At 40.7% G+C, this 17,367-nt stretch overlaps 1 protein-coding gene across 1 annotated transcript; it reads left to right on the top strand.

Annotated features, from left to right (window-relative positions):
• The first annotated feature begins 1,793 nt into the window (after nucleotides 1–1,793).
• LOC131225460 (FIP1[V]-like protein) lies at nucleotides 1,794–13,442 on the top strand. Its single transcript, XM_058220987.1, has 9 exons — nucleotides 1,794–3,172; nucleotides 4,047–4,267; nucleotides 4,893–5,019; nucleotides 5,109–5,177; nucleotides 5,267–5,401; nucleotides 5,529–5,630; nucleotides 5,723–5,913; nucleotides 6,494–8,423; nucleotides 12,498–13,442. Exons 1-9 carry the CDS (start codon nucleotides 2,615–2,617, stop codon nucleotides 13,146–13,148), a joined length of 3,984 nt encoding a protein of 1,327 aa, XP_058076970.1. The 5' UTR covers nucleotides 1,794–2,614; the 3' UTR covers nucleotides 13,149–13,442.
• Nucleotides 13,443–17,367: the final 3,925 nt, after the last annotated feature.

Below are 17,367 nucleotides of genomic sequence, written 5' to 3' on the forward strand. Positions count from 1 at the left end.
CCTGCTGCATGAGCGGTTTGGATCTAGTACACATTGAAAATGGCAAAACTACCATGCATCTATGCCAGCAATGAAACTCTCATCATCTTTGATTTTTTAAGGATACACACAAAAGCATGGAGAGATCTTTTGACAAGACCCTCCAGAAAAATATCAAGCATCATTCCAAGGAATGTGTGATTGGGTTGCATGTGTGGGGCCCACCTTGTCCTTTAACCTCGTTTGTCCATTTGCCAAATACCAGAAATCTGGAAGCTGCATTGCTATCTATCTCCAGATATGCAATGGCTCCCGAGGCCTTCTCGCCCCCAGGCGTGCTGATGTGGTATGCGTGCGAGATCCAGGTGGTTCATTATGAGGGCTACATGCATATGAAAAGAGCCGATTGTTGTAAAAACTGACCACAGAAGTGTGGCCCACCTGATTGGATGTGAACGGTCGGATGTTAATCAAAACCCGAGAGGAGTCTCTGCGAGTAGCCATGGTACGCTCCTGCATCAATGGTTCCACCCAATCAACCGTGGCACTGATTCGCTGGAGAAGAACTTTTGATACTCCCTCATCATTTTGTGTGGACAATTTTTTCCCCATTTTGGAGGGTTTAGCTTCTGTGGGGTTTGTGACCATCTAAAAAGGGGCCCACAATATGGACGGTTTTGATCATTCATTCAATGGGTGTGATCATTGGATTTCCCTTAGGCAACACTCAGTTATGCTACTCGCGCGAGTATAATTAAGATTTTACATGGCAAGCGAGTGCGAGATCCGGGCCATTCATTTGGAGAATGGGAAGCAAAAAAAGAAAAAAAAAGCCAAGACCAGTGTTCCACTTTGGACGGCTAACTATGAGTGGAACGGCCAGATTTGGGTACTAAAAACACTGGGCCCCACATTCATTGATTAGATATCGCGCCTCGCTAGCGCGTGGCTGAGATCCGTACTCAAAACCTAAGTAGCGGTATTAGAATGCACTTGTGCACTTTTCCGTACTCACGGACTGCATGTGTCAATCTGACATTCATCGGAAAGATCTGACCGTCCATCCATCACCATCTTGATGATTTAGGCAAAAAAACAAAGCTAGTGACTGCCAGTCAGGTCATCCGACGGGCTACCTATGAAAGTTGAATGTGGACCGTCGGTTGATACTTAAAAATTCAAACGTACTCACAAACCTCACATGCTGAGACACCGTTTGGGTCCGAAAATCAAAAGGATATGGCCCACTGATGGTCAGTCTGGATCTGTGACACGTACGCCACGTGTTCACACGTGTGCCGCAAGTACCTCACGCGTGTGCCCTAAGGAAAAAAGGTTCCTACAGATAATTTCTTGCAAGTTGCAACCCAAGCGCGGCGGGGAAATTGAGGAATCGCAGGGTACAGCTCATGACAAACGTACTGTTTGCGCGTGTGCGAATTTTTTGCACGTGAGAATATTTTTCAACGATCCAAACCGTTTATATGATGGGCCTCATCATGAATACGGAATATGCAAAAAATCTCACCGATTGAAATATACGAACTCTTTCATCATTGAAATATATTCTTTCGAATGTGAGCCTCTACTCAACTGACCATCAATCAGACGGCTTCAGATCCTCTTAATTTGAATATTTTTCAATGCAACCTCCATCAGCTATGCATCTGATCATATCAACGGTTTGGATTCCCAAACCATGGCCCAGTATGTACGGAATCACGAGCCTCATCAAACTGTTTGTTTTCGTATGAGCAGGACCTTATAATTCCTCAGGGAAAATATCAGCTAAAGAGCTCTCTCGACGCTCGTAGGAAGAGGGCCTCTCTCTCTCTCTCTCTCTCTCTCCGCAGTCGGGCTAGGGTTAGGGTTAGGGTTTTAGAAAGGCAATGCATTTTCCGAAAGCCCTAATATTTATCTATCGAGCTTGCTTTCTTCTTCGAGGTAGGCTCTGAAATTCCATATCAGAATCTCCGCTCGTACGGATTCCAGCTCTAACGATCCTTTCTCCCCTTCTTTTGGATTGGATTAGCTAGAAAGATGGGATTTTACGAATGCTTTTGATTTTTTCTTGATGTGGAGTCAGGAGTTCAGGACCGCTTTCATCTTGTTTCAGTTGGGTTTTTGAATTCGAATCCCTTTGTATACCAGCTTATCGGTTTTTCTTCGTAGCTTCTTTTGTTTGGATTGGAATTTTGTGGAGTGTGAAAGAAATGTATGATTCTGGAAGCGTCTCCCATGATAAGTTTGTGGTCGGATGAAGTCACGGCCTTTTAATCTTTTCTTAATTGGGTTGTTGAATTTACGTACCGTTTATCAGAATTTCAGTTTATGGATTGCGACTGAGTTGGGATTTTCTCTGGTTAAGCTTTGGGTTTGTCAGATATGAAAGGAAGTTATGATTTTGAGCTGTTTTCGAAGTGGTTTTGAGATTAAATGAAGACCCCTTTTGTCTTAGTCCAACCGGGTTGCTGAATTCGCATTCCCATCTGTGGCTGACTTTGGCTTCTTCGTAGTTCATTGGGTCGGATTAGAGTTCTGTGGAATATGAAAGAAGGATGTGTTTTAGAGCTGTTTTCAGTACATTCTTGAGATGAAATCAAGACCATTTCTGTCTTAGTCCAATTTGGTTAAGATGGTAGAGATGGATGATTTTGGCGATCTCTACACGGACGTTGAAGTTCAAATGAATGGTGGGATTGGAAGCTTCCATCATTTATATATAGAAGAAGGGGAGAAGAATGACAGTAAGCCAGTTGATTCTCATAAGAAAGGGATCAAGGTCGATTCAGTTGGCGGAGATAATAAAGTTAGTGAGTACGAAGAGGGATTGGTTGGGTCTGATTCAGAAATGCCGGTCTTGGAAGCAGATGATGGGAATCAGATTGTGGAAAATGGGAGCGATAGCGAAGACGATTTACATATTGTCTTGAATGAGGAAGATTGTCGGGTGTTTCCGACTTCTCGAGGTACAAGCATGGTGAACAAAGGAAGAGTGGAGGGGAGCGACGATGAGGATGAGGATGGTGATTTGGTGATTGTTACGGAAGCTGATAGTTTGAGTAAGGATCGGAAATGGGTTGACCCTTTACAGTTGCCAATAGATGGATTGGATCAGTGTACTGGCGGTCCTGGTGCTGAAAGAGGGAATGTGTTGAAGGGCGGTTATCTTTCACAACATTCCCAATTCAAGGTATGGTGAAGAACCTTCATTGCTCCAGTTCTGTGTAGCAAATGCCAGGCAATGTTAGACTGTATGTAAAAAAAAAAGGGTTCATTGTATGTTGTAATAGAAGATTTTCTATTAAATTCAAAATTGTATTTGTTCATGTTTATGAATAATTGGCTTGCAGATTTCCTGGGAAGCATGTTTGGAGTGAGAAATGAACAAACCAAGAACTAATAGTCAATGATTCATGAACTAAAGCTCTTTTTAGTAATGGAATTTTTATATATATAAAAAAAATGTTCATGAATAATGCATAAAGGAAGCCAGAATTTGATTGTGGCCAATAACACCTATTTGTCCATTGAAATTGACATGCACTGACTGTTTTATATTTGAAAAAAAAACTATGGTGTTTTTTCCTTAAATTGAAAGAAAATGGAAGATTTAGCTGAGGCCAATAAATAAATTTCTTGTAAAATTCAATTGCAGGCATATACGCATGTCTCAGGTAGTTCTTGAAAGGGATCCAAGATATTTCTCATGAACGTAATGGCGGCAGTCTTCTGAATAATGCAAATATTTGCTGAGGGATGCCTCTATGACTTAGAACTCTATTAAACATTCTGCAAGTTGAGGGCTACCAATATAAAAAAGAAATGAAAATCTGTTCAACGCATTCTGATAGCTGACTTTTACACGTGAATCTGTTATGTTTTTATTTAAATCTCAAGATGGTATCCTTAGTGTGTAATTTTGGAAACTTTTTCGAAGTACATTTTTACTTATGTTTTCTCCATCTGTTCTCAAAATGTGGCTTCTTCAACAAAGAACTATTTAAATGTCTGTTATGAATAGATTCTGCATACTGGTGGTTTCTAACCAAATTGCTGTTGTATAGTATGTAAGGCCTCATGCAGCAGCATTTCCAGGCAGCATGAGAACTGGTGAATCTGGGGGAGTTGCATCCTTCTCTTCTCCCTTGTCCAGTAGAGGTGATTGGGATGTAAATGGAGGCAGCCAGCAGAAGATGTCATGCTCAGGGCTTATTACTTCATCCTGTAATTTTGGCATTCCAGCCGTAACTCAGAATGCTTTTGGTTTCTCTCTTCCCCGAAACAGGCAAGTGATTCGTAGTTATTTGTTGATGTCTAGAAGTTTGATGTTTCTTTAAGTTATTTACCCTCATAATTCATGGGTAGCTATTAGTAGTATGAATTTAGAATTTTAACAGCTAATTCCCTTGGTTTCACTCCTCTATCTGGAAAAAAACATGTGAAAGCGTGTATCCGTAGGGATTAGTCTCACTTCAAAAAAGAGGTGGGGACACCCTGTGTCTAAAAAAAAAAAAAAAAAGATATGTGAAAGCAACGCACAAGGGCTCCCTGTACTGCCCAAAACTTCCCTTTCTCGTTTACCCTACCTGAGATGGGATAATATCTTCGGGAAACGTGTAGCTTACTCTGCCATCCCCATCAATGCTCTCAGTCCATTCCTAGGAACTTATCCAGACCCAGGTCCCAATTAAAGCTACTTCCATCTTCAATGTCTCCAAAGGCTCCCAGATTCTTCTCCAATACTCCATAAACACTTAAATAGAAGTGAATGATTGATCTCTTCATGGCATCTATGTCTATACTCCTTTCTTCAGTTTGCTGCTGTCTGTTTTCATTTTGTCGTCAGGTCTTTAGCAGTAATTTATTTGCATTTTGTTGATGATACAGCCGTGCTTTGATCCTTTTTACAGGACCATATTAGATGTAGGTATTGAAACATTTGAGCGGAAACCCTGGAGGCATCCTGGAGTTGACATAACAGACTTCTTTAACTTTGGCTTGGATGAGGAAAGTTGGAAAAACTATTGCAAGAGCATGGTACTTGAAGTTGTTATTATTTATCTGTTTCTGGGAAATTTTAATGTTGTTTTGTGAGAAAACGACATTCTTATTTTGAGTTGTGGCAGGAGAATTTTCGGCAACAAACTACCATGCAGACTAAAATTCCTGTCTATGAGTCTTTAAGGCCTTTTCAGGTGATTATTTATGTCAGAAAAACCGTCTTTGCTTTTGAGTCATCAGCCAGTGAAATAGTATGGACTCATCATTGCTGATATTTTGATAGGTATATGAACCTGGATTTCTCCACAGAACTGTGGCTTCAGAAATTACATTGGGTGAATTTGCTCATCCTGGGCTAGAGGAAAGAATTTCCTCATTTGCAGAAAATGTTGATGGTGGTGTGAGGAGCTCTGAAATGGTTTGTCTTAATCCTCACTTGTTGCTTATTTGTCTTCCTAGTGCTTCTTACTTTCAAATAAATTATTAAATTCTGCCTGATATTTTTCTAGTAATTATTTTTGTAAATTCGTTTGTACTTCATTCAGCCAAAAGGCAGAGCAATTCTAGTTGAAGGCAGCATCGGAGAGCGTAGGCCATCCATGGATGTAAGGCGCCCACGTCATCGTGATTTGGATGTTGTGATACAGGTAGGCCACATGGAAATAATCTTCCAACTTCTGTAATTTCCCCCCTTTTCTTTTCTTTATTGTTTCATTGACTGATTGCATGGTGAGTGCAGATTACAGTACAGGATTCTACAGAAGATGCCTCTGTTTCAGGCAATGAGGAACCAAAGCATATAGATGGTGCATTACTTAACTTAACTGAGAATGGGGGTTCCGAAGATAGCCAAAACATGCAACGTTTTGGCAATGCTCGCGCTCGTGGAGATGTACAGCCTGCAGACAGTGTTGATGAATCTACCGGGAGGTCTGGGCTTTTATCTTTTGTTACGCATTCTTATTAGAATATTTGCGATGATCTTTCTTCGAACAAATGCACTAGAGTATTAGCTGCCACTCATTGACATTCTTGCCTACCTCAGTGCCTTATTGTGGATTGAGAAATACTATTTACACCTGTGCCTCTTTACACACCAAACACAAGTGCCCCACAGGTGCCAGGTTGGAAAATGCATGCCAGATTCAGTTTGTTCGTAATGCAGGCCCCAGAGTGAATGCTTGAAAGCCCAAATCGAGCTGGTCCACTCATCAGGTGGGTCATGTCTACCAAAAATGGACAGCCAAAAATTGGATAAGCACCGGTCCACAGTCAACGTTGAGCCTTTTTTTTTTTTTGGGCCAGGATGATGGAGCCACCTGATGAACGTCCTGGATCTTGCATTTGTGTGTGGCATAAACTTGTGGGGTGCTTGTGTATGTATGTGTATAATATGTTCATACATATGTACAGATTTCATTGTATGGATGTATTTACTTATTTTGCAGTAATTCTTCATATGGGATATAAAATTCTTATGTAGGCTCATGGTTTATTGCTATTGGGCCAGGTACTCCCAACCAAAAGCCAAATGCGATTCATCAAATCTGGACAGCGATTATCACAGAGATGAGATGACTGATCTAGACAGGCCTCTCTCCTGGAAGGTGAAAGAACCTCTTTCCGAGGAAAACATCGAAGCACTAGAAACTGCACATGGTTCCAAGGTAGGGGATGAAGGCTATCCCTGCAAAGCAGACAAGGAAGCTGAATCAGCTTTTGACAGCCAGATTCAGCACAGTACAAGTCCTCCCTATCTTGGGGGCCATTCTAAAGCATCAAAGGCTGGGGTCCCTACAGGTATGGAGAAATCTTATCATCATACACAAAAGCCAACTTCAAGCTCAGTCTCTGGGCCACAGGAGCCAATCATGTCCGAGCACCATCACTCTAATGACTTGAAAAGTGACAACAGTAAGACTGATGAAGACATCAAAGATACTTCTCAAAACCAACGCGCCATTCAAGATGAGCAGAATCACCACAGTCGAGCTAGACTCCGCAGTGTTGCAGAATTGAAGATCCCCATGGATGATGATGGTGGTTCTCCATGGGCCAACCGCAAGGACTGGTATCGTGGGGCTCGTGTAAACTGTGGGGTGCGGAAGGAGAAACGGCGCCACCACGATTTTGATGAGGAAGAAGATTTATCTTATTACGGAGAGACGGAAATATCAATTGGTTATCGTGGCAGAGGATTTGCTGAAAAACAGACTATGAGAAATGCCTACACCAAACAGTTTCATAGGAAGGATGATCTGCAATTCCGAGAAGAAACGAAGCCATTTCTTAGAAGAAGCCGGAATGAAAGAGAATATTTTCACGAGAGAAGGGATAACGAAATAACTGAAAGGGAGTGTTATTATCAGGCAAAAGGGGTGGGTGTTATTGCTCATAAGGAATCCAAGCTATTAATTTCAGGGAACTCCTTTTACCCAGAAAAGGAAGGATATCCATGTCATAGAAGGAAAAGTGAGAACAGCCACCGTCTTGTAAAGGGACCCGCAGATGATGATTTTGCTCCAGAACGTAGACATAGAGAGGATTTTTTCGAAGAAAAGTATGGAAGACATGCACCATACTGTGGCAGGGAAGAGGAACCCATTCAAGAGAAGTACAGGAGACCTGTACCATACTACAGCAGAGAGGAGGAATCCATTTATGAGAAGTACAGAAGACATGCACCACGCATTGGTGGAGAAATTGAACTCTTAGAAAGACGAGAGAGAGATGATCGTAGTTTGCATTTTGATATGGATGGTTCACCGAGGTCTGTTGGAAATGATGGTAGATACTGGAGACATCCTGATCGCAGGCTCTGGTCCCCTCAAACTTGCAGAGAATTTCACATTGCAGATGGGAGACAGTGGCGGAATGTTAGTCCACCAAGAAATCATGCATACAGTCCATTGAGATCAGACGGAAGGTATGGGGATCACTGGGGACCGTCTAATTTCCGGGAGCTGTATTCCAGGCGAAATAGAGATGGAGGTGGCTTCATTTCATCTCATGACAAGGGCTTTGATTTTGACAGGGATGACCATGATGCAGAGGGAAGGCCTATTTATACTAACGATATTGTTTATAATGAGAAAAGAAGATACAGTTGGCAAGCTAAGGTGGCTGACTGGAGTGATGATGAAGCAAGTTTTGGGCACCAAGAACGCGTTAGCTTGTATGACAGTGACACATGCTTTCAATATGAAAGGAGTTCAAGACATGGACATGACAGTGTCAACCATGATTCTGCCCATGGTGGGAAACTCTTAGATGACCATCATTTACACAGGGGTAGAAAAAGTAAAATGGTGGAAAGAAGTACGGATTCTGAAGTTAGAAAACACATTAGTTCTGTTTCTGATACTGTCGATGGGAGTGAAGTGGCAGTCTTGAAGCGCAGGGATTCGGTTAACTTACATTTAAATGGTTGGAAAGGAAAGGTAAAGTTGGGGAAACTGAGTCTAACCCCTTGTATCACAATACTTGTACAATATAGATTAGGAGTGCCCCATTCACACAGGGAGCATTTTTCTTCTCTTTTTTCAGTTTTTAATGAGGCTTCTGCAATGCATGTCTTAGTGCCCATTATACATGTTATATTCCTTAATCCTTTTTGTTCTGTGAGCCTTTGTACATTTCAAGCATGCATTTTGGTATGTGGGTGTTTGAGATGGCCTTGCAAGCTGAGGCAGATGGCCGTTCAGTTTGAAGCCCTAAAATAATTCAGCATGTAAATAAAAAAGAAAAAAAAGCCTTGTACATTAATGAAATTTCTCACACATCTTTGCTGAAGTTATTTCAGTTATTTATTGGATGTGTTTTGTACAAGGCACCTGTCAACTGCTGAGAAATTTTTGTCAGAATATATTTATGGGGTTTCAGGTAGGATAGCTTTGTTGCTCCTGTTGCTGTTGGTCAACTTACTTATACAACCTTTGTCATTTGTGTGTATTTTCCAAAACCTCACTTTCTTTTTGTTGTTCCTAAGCTTCCTTTCTGGAAAAGAGCGTTTATGCTTCTGTTGCTTAGGATATCATTCGAGCAAAAACCTTGTTCACCACTAGGTTGGTGATATCAATACTTTTCTTGCACTTTACTTTTTCCTAGGTGGATCTCCACTACCTACATGGAACTCACATTTCAGTAGGTGCTTAGCATTATGGATTTTTTACAATTTGTTTTCCCTGTACTGTTGTGTTCTGATCTTTCCATGACAATGATGCCAAGTTCTTTCATGGTTCAGATTCTACCTATCATCTCTATTATAGCGTCGCTAGTGGATTCTACGAGCTGGCTTCCTATGTGGTTGGCCCAAAATACATTGTTCTAGGATTGGTCAGGCGTGCTATTCATTTGCTATCATGGATCCAGTTTAGTAAAACTTCCTTTGGACAATAGATTACTGAAAATGTTTTGTCAGACCCCATGTGACCTGGGCTTTTGCCAGTTGGTTGTAGAGGAAATCCCACAAATTGAGAAGAGGGGATGTCCTCTTATTGCCAAAAATTCCTCTTCTTGATTTTGTGGTGACTTCTTTGGAAACTGACAAGCTGAACTCATGTGGTGGCACAGGACCTGGCAAAATTGGGATTGCCTTAAATCTTGATTTTCAGTCTCTGTTGTCCAAAAGAAGCTGAAGCTTCTTATACTAACTTGCCATAAAACTAGTTTTCACACATTACCACAAATGCACGAAGCACACAAAGCATACTAAGACTTTGTTGAAAGAACCAACAATGATGAAACAGATGGATGTAGCTGATTTTGGTAACATACTACCAGTGTAGTCAAAGGCGTTCCAGGCACACGCCTAAGCATTTTGGCCCTTTTCTGCCTTGCCTGGACACCCCGGGTGAGGCGATTACCTTAGGAGTGGACCTAGCGCCTGGTTCCTGGGTGCACCTGTGACACTTGTGGCTTTTTACATGTACCTCACTGTCAGGGTTCTTAATTTAATTATTATTATTATTATTATTATGTATTTTGCTGCCCAATAAAGGTGCAAATAGATAAGATAGGACTTCTAAGTGATATTTCAACAACTTTTCTTATTTCTTCTGAGATTAAAGCTTGAGATATTCTTCCTCCAAATTTCAATAACTTTTTCATTTCTTATTATTCTTGATTTCTCTCTTCTAATATTGTGTTAAGGTCATGACAATGGACTTGTTGAAAGCAATTTGAGCTTTTGTTGGTGCCATACAAGATCTTATAGGTGGATTGGGATTTTGGGAAATTATGGTTAGGGTTTGGGGGAGTTTGAAAAATTGGATTATCGGGTTTGGAGAGTTTAGGGATTTTGGTAAAATTGTGGTTTTGGATTCGTGAATTTGGGGAAAATGGAAATTTAAGGTTAAAATTTGGGGAAAATGAGAAATTAGGATTTAAAATTGGGAGAATCTGGGGAAAATTGGGGATGTAGGTTTCTGGGCTTAGAGGAATTCAATGGCATCGACTTTGATTATTTTAAAACTCCACCTCATCCATAGATAATTAAATATTAATATTAAATACTAATATTTATTATATAAAATTTAATTATTGCGCATGGAATCTCCAGGAATGTGCCTAGTTGTGTAGGTGTTTTGGGTGCTACAGGGGCAGGTGCGCCTACCACCTTTAACCACACTGTGGACAACTTTTGGTGCTTCCATATCTCAGGTCAACTCAATGGGTGATTCGTTCTTGCACGCTTCTTGCTCTTTACCGCTATTTTAATTTCTTTGCCTGCCAGAAAATGCAAAGCATGGAAAATGGTTATGTTCCAAGCCTATGATTGTCAAGTGGAGCTCCTTGAATCGCAGCAAGTGGGCATCGACAACAGATTCAGAACCATGGAGTCTCTCTTTCAATATTAGGGAGATGCAAAGTATTCTGTTTTCTTTGAATGTGTCTTTTCGTCATTTTGGAGAGGCAAATGGACTAGCTGATGGCTTAGGCAAAGATGGAGTGAGGAGTACTTGTTATGGGCACATCTTTGCCTCTCCTCTATTCATAAAAAGAAAGAAAGAAAAAAATAATCTCTCATGTAGCTTTTTGTATCTTTGTTTTCTTTGCTTTTCTTGATAAAGTAGGAATGATAATTGCAAATGACTTGCGCTTCCAGAAATTTAGTATGAAGCTTCTATACGAAAACATAGTTTCTCACAAATTTTCGGCTCCAAACATGCTTTGAGGTTTATTTTCTATGCTGCTGAGGATGGTTCTAGTAAGTATTTTCTTTTCAAGTGACATAATATGAAAATGGCAGAGTCTTGTTCCGTGCATTCTAGCGAGCCCCATGTCTGGTGATAAGTTTCATGTTTCTATCCATCTTTAGACTAGTGATTTTCTGAAAGGTGTTTACTCTTGGTGATGAAGTACTCGTGGAATCAAATTTCTATGTTTTTGTTAGTTGGTTAGACCTTTTGAAGCCCATAATCTTATTTTTCAGCGTTTTTCATGTCCAACTCTTTTTAGGAGAGGGTAGAGCTTTTTTACAGGGTATTTGTTAATTTTGTATCTTCTTAGCATTCCTGTTTGGCTGTTAACTTCGGCTTTTCCTTTTTCTATGGTAACATTCCACCTTATGGTTTGTTTATTCTTCAGCTTTTATGCTTAAGGTCACTGAGAATGAATCCTTTCTCATTTTTGGCTTCCTGTTTGTCGTGGCGTCTCCAGAATTGTGTTATGTTTTTAACAGCCATCTGCTTTCTCATGTGTTGCCATGAAATTTTATTCCACAGCTCGATTACAATCTGCTATTTTCAATGTTTAAATAAAATCCATGATGCAACATGACTCAGATTTCTTGCCGTTCCGTTAGGTACTGTGACCTCTAGTTGAGCATGACTCTGAATGCCAAATCCAAGATACTTGTACTTTTCTATGGCAACTTGGAGAAAGCCCACTTTCCCTGCACTTGTCGATGTGTTCGAGATTGTTCATCATGAGGGTCCCACTGCATATTGCTGTGACCCGAAAATCAGGCTGGCTGGACTATGGATTTCAAATGTGTGGCGCACCTGATGGCCTAATCGGCCAGCTTAACGGGCTCACGACACATCCACGATGGGGCCCAACTGATGAACAGCCCAGATCTAAACATTTGCCTCATTGGCTGGTGAAGGGAGGCTTGGAATTTGTCAGTGTAGCTATCACATTTTCTTGTCTCACATTAATGATCCTCATCTAGTTGAGGTTATCATTTCTACTATTGCGAAGAGGTCAGTGCTCATTTGCATTTCACGTAATCTATATTTCCATCATTTTGGTGTCATGGTGATGAGGTTGATGTCCATATTGGTCAGTTCCAGTGCTTAGTCATGTCCTGTGCATACTTTTCCTTCAGGAATCGTTTTCCTCGTAGCTTCTGTCATATATTACCTGACACTTGTTTATCTTTTGCGAAATTGAGGATCAATGTTTTCATAATTTCATGTCAAATGCTGTAGTTATTCGAATGCTGCAAAGTTATATATGGATGCATCTTCTCATGAATTAGTTCTCCTCATCTCAGTATTGACTTTCTGCAGCACCCTCAAAGAAGTTCCAAAACTGGAGATACAAGATGCGATAGGCACGATCCCACAAATCACGTGGCTGATAAGGAATCAGCTGCTTTCAGGCATTCTGATGAAGTTCATACAGTAAAGGAGGTTCCACCCCGTTCACCGAAAGTGGCGAGTGGTCGTCCTTGCAGCATTAGCTCAAAGATTGAAAGATTTGGCCCATGTAATCCGGAGCATTCGACTGACCATAACAACGAGAAGTGGCTTGACAAGTATCCTGTCGTGCAACACCAAGAAGCTTCAATGCTCGAGGAAGGTCAGTTGCCATCAGAAGAACCTGAAAATAAAGAGGCGCGTGCCGGGGCAAGAAAACGTGCTTTTGAGAAAACTGCACCAACTTCAGCTGTTGAAGTTAGACGGTCTGATAATGTAGAGGAGAAAAAACCACGCAAAGAAACTGTTGCAGAAGATAACAAGGCTGTTGGGGGGTACGACAACCACCGGATTCTCGAGACGCTGGCAAAGATGGAAAAGCGGAGGGAGCGTTTCAAGGAGCCCATTGCTCCAAAAAAAGAGCCCGACAAGAGCACCAAACCACAACCTGAGCCTGTGGTCGAAATAGCGGAAGTTCAACCACAGAGGCCAGCCCGGAAACGGCGTTGGGGCGGCTGTTAGGTTGTTCAGCGATGGTGCGGAAATCTCATAGCTGTCACGGTAAGGGCTCACTGTCTCATTGGATGCTGCAAATTGTAAATTAACAGATAATTTACAGGATAAATAGTTTTTAAAGATTAAAAAAAAGGTAGCCTGATTGATCAGATTATTCTTGGAGGGAAGATTGAAGGAAGAATGTTGTTTTTTAATATTCAATGCTCGTTTGCTGTGACATTCATATTTCGTCATTATGTAATACGATATGATTAATGGGTTGAATCCCGCCATATATGCTAGAGTTGAAGTCCTCAGATATATCTGGTAATTCTTCTGTTTTGTGTTTTTTCTCAACCTTTGTTGTGTTTCAGGCCATTACCTGTGGCCGTGCGGGGTTGTTTTGTTGGATTTTTTCGGTCGTGCATCTGTGGAGGTGAGTAGAATTGGAAATGTATTCAGCAGTAGCTTGTTTCCTGCTTTTGCCAATTTTGATCGAGAGTGGGATGAGAATCCATGTGAGATTTGGGTGAGCATGGCCCCACCTGCTGCTGGAATCACTGGTTTCTTAATGGACCCTTAAAGCAGTCAGGCTGCAAACTAATGGAGCTGATGCATTGCTTTTTATTCTCTGTAACTTGTAGAAGGCACAGGTGATGACAGTGGTTTAAATGGTGAATTGTATTCCAATCTGATGGTGGATTTGCAATTGCTAGGTGGGCCAAAATCACAAAGCAGGATGCTTAGTGATAGGTGTACTGCAGCACAGCACTTGTTTCCTTTGGCCTTCAATGGCCCAATTGATAAATGGGCATCCTGATTTATTTTTTTTTCCCTTTTTGGCTATGGAATATACAGGGTGGGCCCTACCTGATGATGGTACAGATCTTGTAGATGGGCCTCTGAAAGTGTTAAAGACAATGGTGCCATGTTCCATGTGGCTCAAATGTGGAAGATCTGCTCCCTTCAGTTGTTGCATCCCCTCAGTGAATGTGCACTAGCGGTAAAAACAGGCTGGTAATATCATTAGCTGGACAACATGCCATTGGCTAACCATTGATTTTCTTCATGCTCATGTGGTCCACCAGATTCCTTGTCTGAGGCATAATAGCTGCTGGGCCCTCATGGGCGGCCTGGCCCAATATTCCACATGCATTAAATGATTGCAGGTGTAGGGCACGTGTTTGGCATTGCAAATAGCATTCTATTGTTTGAGAAGTGAAACTCAAATAAGGGTCTGCAGGGTCTGCATATTTGAAATGGATTGGAATTCAAATTATAATTACCATGGAAATTGAAATCCTGAGAAATTTTTTATATTCATGGGAATCAGCTTTAATATCTTAAATTACATATAAGATATTTGACAAAATGATTGTAATAGGTCAATTGAAACCCACACTTTAGCTAAAAGTCGAGGAAACTTCAAGCCTCTCCTGGCCACAGCCTCTCCTGGCCACAAACGAGACTCGCCAATGTTTTTTAAGTGTCAATGATAGCTAACATTTGGATATCATTCCATTAGTGTGATTTTCATGATGCAGCTAATAATTAGATTGTTCCAGGGCATCATAGTATGCCACGTGTACCATAGTATGGTAGTTTAGTAGGGATGTGGATTGCCCTGTGATTCTATCTAGCTACTGGACAATGCTCTATGGGCCCCACCATAATGTATGTGTTTTGTATACACTGTCCATTTTTTCAGGTAATAAAAGGCATGAGCCCAAAAATAGGGCAGAACCAAATCGAATGCAGACCACTCTTGCGGTGATTGAATAACCACCATTAAAAACTTTTCGAGGCCACAAAAGTTTTGGATGAAGCTGATATTTGCCTTTTGCCTTCATGCATGTTTGTGGAAAGGATAGGAAGGATTGGGATTACATAGGATGGAATTGTATCGAGTCCATGTGGGATTTTTTTAATGGATTTTGAAATCCATTACATTGATGCATGTGTTTTATCTACACTGTCCATACATGTACGTCTTTTAGGCATGACATTCCAAATATATGCGTGTACAAGTGACCAACATCAATAGTGATTTTGGTCCATTGATTACAATTCTATGGTCCACCAGAATAGTTTTGCTTAATGCAGTATTTTTCTAAAATGAGGAATTTTATTCCAAACATGAGGATTTAATGGCCAAACTAAGGTGGTATTTCCAAACATAGAATTATTATGCAATAATAGTGTTTATTCCAAACATGACGTTCAATTCCTCACTGCCTTTTACAGTGTGGTCCACTTGATAGTTAGATTTGTCTTATTTTATGTCTCAATCTTAATATGAGCTCGCCAAATAGATGGATAGTTTGGATATAACACAGACCTCATGATGGGACCCACAAAAGGCGGTGGGGGTTACAATAGCAAAAAAAAAAAAAAAAAAAAAGCAACCTTTGGCTACAGTTTTCTATAGCTACGGATTATAACCGTAGCCATATCCGTAACCTTTGCCTTTCCAATAACTGTAGCTCTGCAATCAATCACGGCTCCCACAATTCCACCACAAGTCGCTGTCCCAGTCGGCGATCAATCACGGATTCCATGATGCCACCCCCGATCTATGGCTACGGATTATAACCGTAGTTATAACCGAATCCTTATCCCTTTTTAGTTTTTTATTTTTTTTTATTTTTTTTATTTTTTTACATGGAGAATTTTATTCTTCCTACATTTTTCTCTAATACATATTTATATAAATATGTATATATAAGCATATACAAAAAAATTATCTCTTTTTTTCATTTATTTCTTTATTCATATAACAAGAATATCTTTTAAACCAAAATTAGTTACTTGACGTACCATATATGATTTTAGGGCTGAAAGTTGGGCGGGCTCAACCCGACCAACCTGTGACTGACCCGACATTGGGTTGGGCTTGGGAAGGATGTATCGAGTTTGGTCTTGGGGTTGGGACATACAAACACCAACCCGATAAAACTTGGGTTGGGCTCGGGTTGAGGTCTCGGGTTGCCTGACCCAACACAAACCCGATTAAGATATAAGTTCCTTATAAATTAATTATAATTGAGTGCAGATCATTTGTGTTGAAGGCAAAGGAAATTCCAATGCCTCCCCTCAAGCTAACAAGATATATCGTATTTCCCTCTCCCAAATAAATTACTTAATACAAAATACGACTTGTAATGGAGTAGTTGTCCTATATTTTAGCTTGTTTGTTTAGAAAAAAATGCATGGAAATGATCGTGAAGTGAAGGGAATTGATCGTGAAATGAAACGGAATCGCCGGAATTGACCGTGACGTGAAGGGAAATGACCATGAAATGAAACGGAATCGTCGGAATTGACCGTGAAATTCATGGTAATGACCGTGAAGTGAAGTAAATTGACCGTGAAATGCATGGAAATGACCGTGAAGTGAAGGGAATTGACCGTGAAATGCTTGGAAATGACTGTGAATCAACACGGAATGGTTGGGAATGACCGTAAAATGCATGGAAATGACCGTGAAATGCGTGAAAATGACCGTGAAGTGAAGGGAATTGACCGTGAAATGCTTGAAAATGGCCAATGTTCCAACATTCTCTAACTTGGGATAATCATGATATTCTTCAATATGCAATGTATTATATGGTAATTCATTAATGATCGAGATTCTACTAGATATTTTAATGGATCCTATAAAGTATCCTGAATTATTTGGTCGATTGGAACTATCGACACTAGACCAACCAACCTAGTTATTTTCCAAGATTCCATTGTCGATGGTGGAAAATCCACTTGAGTGGGGCAAACATGAATTTCAGCGGGGCAAACATGAAATTGAGCGGGCCAAACTGGAAATTGAGTGGGACAAACCGGAAATTGAGCGGGCCAAACTGAAAATTGAGCGGGACAAACTGGAAATTGAGTGGGCCAAACCAGAAATTGAGCGGGACAAACTGAAAATTGGGCGGGCCAAACTGGAAATTGAGCGGGATAAACTGGAAATTGAGCGGGTCAAACTAGAAATTGAGCAGGACAAACTAGAAATTGAGCAGGCCAAACTGAAAATTTCCAAGGAGGCCTGCATGTATTGTAACATGTGGGGGCCTGTGCCCCGAGCTTAATACAGTGATTAGGGAAATAGTATGTGGTTTGCACCACATGTACGGAGTCAACAAAATCCTTGGAATAGAGGTGAGGTTTTACATTGTTAGACTCTACAAACATATTGTTTTCTTCTTGTAGTTTTGCTTTGACCAGCCATTACTTTTGGGCTTGTCCTTCT

This window comes from Magnolia sinica, chromosome 14 (assembly GCF_029962835.1).
Source record: "Magnolia sinica isolate HGM2019 chromosome 14, MsV1, whole genome shotgun sequence".
Lineage (NCBI taxonomy): Eukaryota > Viridiplantae > Streptophyta > Magnoliopsida > Magnoliales > Magnoliaceae > Magnolia > Magnolia sinica.

Excerpts from the sequence above, each read along its gene's own strand:
- LOC131225460 (XM_058220987.1), top strand. The coding sequence starts at position 2,615 with ATGGTAGAGATGGATGATTTTGGCGATCTCTACACGGACGTTGAAGTT. Across the intron at positions 5,020-5,108 it reads AAAACTATTGCAAGAGCATG|GAGAATTTTCGGCAACAAAC; the intron begins GTACTTGAAGTT and ends GAGTTGTGGCAG. Across the intron at positions 5,631-5,722 it reads ATTTGGATGTTGTGATACAG|ATTACAGTACAGGATTCTAC; the intron begins GTAGGCCACATG and ends TGGTGAGTGCAG.